The sequence below is a fragment of the Podarcis gaigeae genome (assembly GCF_964106915.1).
Source record: "Podarcis gaigeae genome assembly, chromosome: 3".
In the NCBI taxonomy this organism is placed as follows: Eukaryota; Metazoa; Chordata; class Lepidosauria; order Squamata; family Lacertidae; genus Podarcis; species Podarcis gaigeae.
Window position 1 is genome coordinate 5,160,602 of NC_139680.1, and position 7,934 is coordinate 5,168,535.

Consider the following 7,934-nt stretch of genomic DNA (forward strand, 5'->3'; position numbering starts at 1 on the left):
AATAGGTACAGCTCTTTCGGGAAGGTAAACGGCATTTCCGTGCGCTGCTCTGGTTTGCCAGAAGCTTAGTCATGCTGACCACATGACCCAGAAGCTGTACGCCTGCTTCCTCGGCCAGTAAAGCGAGATGAGCGCAGCAACCCCAGAGTCGGCCACGACTGGGACCTAAGGATCAGGGGTCATTTACCTTTACCTTTAACCTGCCCTGGGACCTTACAGCTAAGAGTGGGAAATAAATCTTATAAATAGTAGTGGTAGTAGTAGTAATGTATTCTCTCTCTCTCTCTTGTTTACTTTGAAAAGACATGGAGTGAGAAGGCTGCTGCTAGTGCTAAAAAACATGCTTCAAAATGTCAATTTAGAAACAGTCCCGAAGAGGACCGAAAATTGGGTGGTAAGTCAACTAGACAGCTCTTTTATACTTTCTAAATAAAAAGTCCATGGAGTTTTCTTGGCAGGGATCCTGGAGTGGCTTGCCGGTTCCTGCTCCAGGGGGATCACGTTTAGTCAAAACTCTCCACTATAACCTGTCCGTCTTGGGTGGCCCTGCACGGCATAGCTCATAGCTTCTCTGAGTTATTCAAGCCCCTTTGCCACAACAAGGCAGTGATCCATGAAGGAGTGCTCTGGTCCATGGGGTCACGAAGAGCGGACATGACTAAACAACAAATAAAAAGTGTGCTAGCCACCAAGGGGAAACAGTTCTTTGGAGGGGGAGATTTTGAGCAGAAAATGGCCTGAGGGAGAAAGGGGACGCAACCCCCTCACAATAGCTCCTCAATGGCAGGCAGTTACATATCTCCTCACAAGTCACATAGAGTTTCATCCTATGTTCAGGAGGGAGACAAGGGCTGTGTCCCCACTGGGTGTTAATGCATACTGAGCAGGGGACAGATCTGGTTTTTGCACAATTTTGTGCACCTCCCTCCACACATGAGCATTTTCAGTGTAATGCTTCTAAAATAAATCCCAGTGTTTCATCTCCTCAATTCCAATGACTACTCCCTGCCCCCCCCCCCGAAGTTCCAGAAATCTGGATCCAAACATAGCCATGTTTGCTAATGAGACATTTGGACTTCTAGTTTGGTCCTCAGTAACAAAGAAACGAGCTTCTAGCTTCTGGTGTTCTGATCCATGAATGCCAAGACATTGGAATGATTGAGAAGAACTTGGGGAATGGCATCCCCTCCCACACATAATGGTATTTTTAATGGCATTGAATCAAACATGTGGCCGCAGTTTAAATACATTAGGTTACTATTTATTAGGTGTGTACACAGGGGAAAAAATCAGTTTGGTTCCAGTCTCAGTACTTTAGAAAGGAGTCCAATTCCTCTTAGATGGATTCAGGGAACAATTTCGGATTGAGTCAAAGGCTTGCTGTGGTGAAACTTTGGGGCAGCTATCAAGCCGCCGGGAAACAATCAAGACAACATGACACCACATTAAATAGCTAGAGAGACTCCAGGTTTGCTCAGCTTGGGTGGGCTCTGATGGTGCAACCTTGACTTTTGAATCTCTGAAGCACTCTCAAGCTGTGGCTCCAGCCAGCTCCACTTTGGATCATTTTGGGCAGGATCGGCACCATTTGGGGGAGGTTCAAATACCGCCAAAGCAGGAGGCTGCAATTTGGTATTTGGGCTTCATCCAAAGTGGATGCATATCTCTACAACAAACTTAGTTGGTCTCTAAGGTGCTACTGGACAATTTTATTTTATTTTTGTCTACAATATATGTAACGTTTGGCTATGGTCTATGGCTGTGTGTGCATTGAAACACAGCTAGCTCATTCTTTCAGTTCAGATTGATGTCAGTTGAGAGGGGAGGGACACATTAAAATGCAGTACAGTGGTACCTCTGGTTACGAACTTAATTCGTTCTGGAGGTCAGTTCTTAACCTGAAACTGTTCTTAACCTGTAGCACCACTTTAGCTAATGGGGCCTCCTGCTGCTGCCGCGCCGCTGGAGTACGATTTCTGTTCTCATCCTGAAACAAAGTTCTTAACCCGAGGTACTATTTCTGGGTTAGCAGAGTCTGTAACCTGAAGCGTATGTAACCATATGTAACCCGAGGTACCACTGTATTTCATAAATGCAGCAGGATAAATATGGATTGCAGTCATGTGTATAAAGGTAAAGGTAAAGGGACCCCTGGCCAATAGGTCCAGTCGTGGCCGACTCTGGGGCTGCAGCGGTCATCTCGCTTTATTGGCTGAGGGAGCTGGCATTCAGCTTCCGGGTCATATGGCCAGCATGACTAAGCCGCTTCTGGCGAACCAGAGCAGCGCACAGAAACACCGTTTACCTTCCCGACGTTTACCTTCCCCCTATTTATCTACTTGCACTTTGACATGCTTTCGAACTGCTAGGTTGGCAGGAGCAGGGACCGAGCAACAGGAGCTCACCCTGTCACGGGGATTCGAACTGCCGACCTTCTGATCAGCAAGTCCTAGGCTCTGTGGTTTAACCCACAGCGCCACCCGCATCCCAGTCATGTGTATACCCCTTCCCAAACCAGGGATGCAAATGCACTGGAATCAGAGTAAACACACACACACAACCAAAATGTCTGTACATGTCCAAATTCTAGCGTCAGTTTTGTGGCTAATCTTAATGAATCTGCGCCAAGCAAAACAGAGGCCTCATCCAGACTTGGGCTTATCGTGTGCCTAGAAAGCTGGATCCAAGCATTTTCCTGCTTGTCCTTTCTAAGCAGGGGCTCAAGCGGTTTTGCCATTGCCCCAGGAAAACCCCCACTTTAGCAATAAATAAGAGAAAATCTGATTGATGTTTGCTCTGATTCAGCGGTAAAGATCAGGTGAGGGGCGGGGTGGGGGGTGCATGGGCAAGCCTGGGTGAGCCCAGAGTTTGCAACGACATTCCTTCTTCTTGCAGATGTGACCTGCAGTGAGACTCTGGCGCAAACAAAGACCGCCATGCCCTGGCGACACATGATTGAAGCCTGGGCTAGCGCACAGCAGTACTTCAAGTTCGGCATTTTGCCAGCTGATGGGGAAGGAAGCATTCTTACCTATACTCAGGTACAAACAGAAACACCCAATGAATCTAGGATGCAAGACAGAATATTTGTTGTTTGAGTAATGATTCTGTTATTCTACCTGTGTGAAGCTTTGGTAATATGCGTAGGCTGTGAACTATGTTCTGTCCGTGGTATGCCATTTGGCCCGCTCTGTGGGGGGCACAGGGGGGGGCAGGAGGGCTCTGAGAGCCAGGCCACCAGCTTCATAATAATAATAATAATTTATTTATACCCCACGCATCTGGCTGAGTTTCCCCAGCCACTCTGGGCGGCTCCCAATCAAGCGTTAAAAACAATACAGCATTAAATATAAAAAGCTTCCCTGAACAGGGCTGCCTTCAGATGTCTTTTGAAGATAGGATAGCTGCTTATTTCCTTCAGATCTGAAGGGAGGGTGTTCCACAGGGTGGGCGCCACCACCGAGAAGGCCCTCTTTCTGGTTCCCTGTAACCTCACTTCTCGCAATGAGGGAACCTCCAGAATGCCCTTGTTGCTGGACCTCAGTGTCCGGACAGAACGATGGGGGGTGGAGATGCTCCTTCAGCTATACTGGACCGAGGCCATTTAGGGCTTTAAAGGTCAGCACCAACACTTTGAACTGTGCTCGGAAACGTACTGGGAGCCAATGTAGGTCTTTCAGGACTGTCTTGGCAGCTACTCCCGGTCACCAGCCTAGCTTCCACATTCCTGTTTTAAACAGTGACACTAAGGGGCATAATTATCTCTGTATCTCTGTGATACAGTTGTTTGTCTATGGTTCTCTTTGGTTCTGTTTTCTGATGGTCACCAATATGGCTTTTCCATTTTATTTTTAAGCTGAAATACATATTTCTCCTGTGGGACTAACTAATACATTTTTAGTTTTGCTTTACATGCTCTTCCATATCAGTGATTGGGTGACACTTTTCCGTTTCCCCCTCTTCTGTGTTTGATGCAGAGAGGACCATTCCCTGCCCTTTACCGACAATCGTGGTGTTCCCATCCACATTCACCCAGCCACCACTGCTTAAGCACACTGCATGCTTCTCCCTCCCCTTTTATGTGTTCTCACAGAATCACAGAATTGTAGAGTTGGAAGGGAGATTGAGGGTCATCTAGTCAATCTCAACAAAAGCATCCATGGCAGATGGCCATTCAACCTTGCCTTATGCAAGATTTATTTTTAGTCATGATTTATTCATTTTTCCAAATCTTTGGTCTTTTCTCTCAAACTGCAACATATCACAATTACGGCATGTTGGATTTTTCATCTTTCAAATTCCAAAAATGAGGTGTGCTAAAAAGTTGTATCGTGACTTGGGAATTCAAAAGATATTTGGGTTAAATTAAGATAATTTAGTTTTGATTGGGAAGTAAAATGTGTGTGAAATTGCATAGAAATTGTTAAAAAAAAGATTGCCTACTTGCAGTTATTATTCCTATATTCTCTCTCTCATTCATAGATAGATAGATAGATAGATAGATACACACACACACACACACAAACACACACACAAACTTATTTTTATTATTTAGCATTACTTGACATTTTCAGAACATAAAATTAAAATCTCTTGGTTTTTCAAAGGCAATTTACGTGCTTCTTCATCAAATGTAGACTTACCAAGCTAAATGTTGTCCAATAATAAAAATAATAGCAACTTTGAATTCCTCACACCCAAAAACATATTTTTAAGATCCCTCACTGAATAAATTTGCAAAAAGTAAGTTTCATCCCATAAAATGAGGCACCCTAAATTTTCATATGACTCCCAACTCCCATCAAATCACTACCTTTCCTTCCTTCCTTCCTTTTTGTCTCAACAAAGAAACATTACTTTATATTTTAAACCCTATATATCCGAAAACTTTAATGACAAGGGTATTTTCTTCCTTGCAGAATGGATTTGGCAGTTGAGAATCAGATGTGTTGCTCTGTTGTGCATCTAAAGAAGTGTGATAGTTTTATATGTACGCAGAGATGGAAACAGTGTAAATGTTTAGGACTGAAAATGCATATTTTCTAGGGCTGCCAAATTTGCCGCAATTTTACCTTAGAAAATGGCCTCCGGGCAGAAAAAATGGCTCTCTTTGTAAATATCTGGGGAAACCCGGGCATATGGAACCCATATTGGAAATGGTTTGGGGTTTTTTTTTTGCCTTTTCAAGTGCAGAAAGTTTATCTTTTCATATCTTAAAGTGCTCAGTGTTCAAATGTAATTCTATATGGTTTCCTGGTTTGATGTGTTTCCCCTCTTATGCTCACAGCTCATTTGGTACAGTTCACATGAAGTTGGATGTGCGATGGTTCACTGCCCAGAAAATGCCTCCCCTTATTTCTACCTGTGCCATTTCTGCCCTGGGTAACTATCGGTTTTGAATACAATGTTCTTCATTTTCCCTCCATGAGAGCCCACATTTCATGCTCTATGGCTCTGTGATTTCAGCGGGAACGTAATCGGCAAACTAGCAGAACCCTACAAAGAAGGCCCATCGTGCGAAGCGTGCCCTGGCAACTGTGAGGATAAACTGTGCAGTAAGTTACTGATATAAAGCAATTTCTCTGGACTCTGAAATTTGTGTTAGATATAGTTAAGCACTCCAGAAACTTTTGTGAATGGAAGGCTAGTGGTCTTTCTAAGAGGCATCTATAGCTGTCTCACCACCCGGTGCTGAGAGCTGCCCTGGGGACTGAATCCCAGCATTTATTTACCGCCACAAATAAGGCTTTATTCAGAATAGACTTTGCAGGAGAGCAGAACTCTAAGCAAGGCCCTTTGGGAGATCATTGAGAATGACCAAATTTCCTAAAATAAACTGGGCCTCTTGACCAGTTAATAAAATAATAATAATAATAAATAATAACAATTTATACACCGCCCATCTGCCTGGGTTTCCCCAGCCACTCTGCGCAGCTTCCAGCAGAATATTAAAATACAATGATTCATCAAATATTAAAAGTTTCCCTAAATAGGGCTGCCTTCAGATGTCTTTTAAAAATAGGATAGTTGCCTATTTCCTTGACATCTGATGGGAGGGTGCTCCACAGGGCAGGTGCCACTACCGAGAAGGCCCTCTGCCTGGTTCCCTGTAACTTGGCTTCTCGCAGTGAGGGAACCACCAGAAGACCCTCAGTGCTGGACCTAAGTGTCCGGGCTGAACGATGAAGGTTAAGACTTCTTTAGGTAATTAGTGACCGTCAGTGCCAACGCTGACATAAAATAGTTTGCATGAAAAAACGATAAATCACGTGGACTGTTGCAAGACTGAAGTCACAGAGTCAAGAGATAGATAAATGGCAGATAAAAGGAGGTGTGTTTTGCTTTCTGCTTCTCCTTTTGTATCTAACTTTTCTTTTTGTTTGATCTATTTCAGCCAACCCATGAAGGCATGTTGATTTATACGACCGCTGAAAGGAAATGCTAAAACACTTCAACTGTAGTGCGGGAAAATTGGCTGAATATTGCCAAGCTAGTTGTCACTGCCAGACAGAAATTATTTAACATGTACACATGAGTACCACAAGGTTAATTTTCAGAGGGTCATTCTTTCATTCTTCACCGAAAAGTATGGAAACTCAGCATTAAAAGGAAACTCTCACCTCTAAAACTGGTGCATTTGCATGCTATGGATTTCTTTAAAAAGAGCATTTGCAAGAATTGTTTGCAGAAAGAGTGACAGAAATATGTCAACTTCTGTGTCCACTTTGGGTTTAGCTTAATTTTTTTTTTTAAAAAACCTATTATTATGTTTTAGAGAATGCTTCGAATACTTCAAAGCTAAATGTTTAAATATTGCAAATATTGCAAATATTGCACATATATCCCTACCCATCACATTCTAACGTTGCTTTATATTTCAGTTCCACACAAACCACTGTTTAGAATATTGTTCAGTAAGCTAGAAATTTGTTGTATAACTGCTTCAGATTGTGATTGTAATCATCAGGTGGTATGTTGTGGAACTCAACTTAAGTATAGCATTCCTATTTATTTTATGTTTAAAATTAGAAAGTGGCTGCAATAAACTTTTAAACAAACTATTAGACATTCATTATTAAGTTTAATTTCCTTCTCTCATAGCTTTTCATCGGCTGTAAAAAATGAGAGTAATCTTGCAAAATAAATGCATTCTCAAACTTCACTAATGGCTGTCAATTATCGCTCTTAATTCCCTACTTTTTAAGAACAAAGAATCAAGCATGGGTAAAATCCTGCAGCTAATTAAATGCCAAGTGATGGTATGAGTTGTTAGGAGCATAGGGTAAAGGTAAAGGGGCTCCTGACCATTAGGTCCAGTCGTGGGGTTGCAGTGCTCATCTCGCTTTACTGGCCGAGGGAGCTGGCGTTCAGCTTCCGGGTCATGTGGTCAGCATGACTAAGCTGCTTGTGGTGAACCAGAGCAGTGCACGGAAACGCCGTTTACCTTCCCGCCAGAGCGGTACCTATTTATCTACTTGCACTTTGATGTGAACTGCTAGGTTGGCAGGAGCAGGGACCGAGCAACGGGAGCTCACCCCATTGCGGGGATTCGAACCTCTGACCTTCTGATCAGCAAGTCCTAGGCTCTATGGTTTAACCCACAGTGCCACTCACATGCCTTATTAGGAGCATGCTGAGTGCCAAATCAAAGAAAAACGGGCCAGAATGGGGCACCATTGCAGCTGTTCTTTAGGGCCTAGGACTTACTGTCAATGACTTGGTGTTTATGACCCCAGGCACAACTGGAACTCAGACAGGAAGAAAGAAACCACATGAAACTCATGGTGGGATGCAAAGAAGCCATAAATATTATTGGCTACAACTTCCTAACTGACAAATTACAAACACAAATCATCAGGTCCAGATTGCATTGACCTGAGAACTCAGGTTTGAAACGGTTGATCTTCTAACAAAAATATGTAACTGGTCCCTAA

At 43.3% G+C, this 7,934-nt stretch overlaps 1 protein-coding gene across 1 annotated transcript; it reads left to right on the plus strand.

The window, feature by feature from the left end:
- The first annotated feature begins 325 nt into the window (after positions 1-325).
- LOC310840677 (serotriflin-like) lies at positions 326-7,067 on the plus strand. Its single transcript, XM_083730976.1, has 5 exons — positions 326-394; positions 2,896-3,041; positions 5,288-5,382; positions 5,467-5,555; positions 6,395-7,067. The coding sequence occupies exons 2-5, from the start codon at positions 2,937-2,939 to the stop codon at positions 6,403-6,405; spliced, it is 300 nt and encodes a 99-aa protein (XP_083587102.1). The 5' UTR covers positions 326-394; positions 2,896-2,936; the 3' UTR covers positions 6,406-7,067.
- The last annotated feature ends 867 nt before the right edge of the window (positions 7,068-7,934 follow it).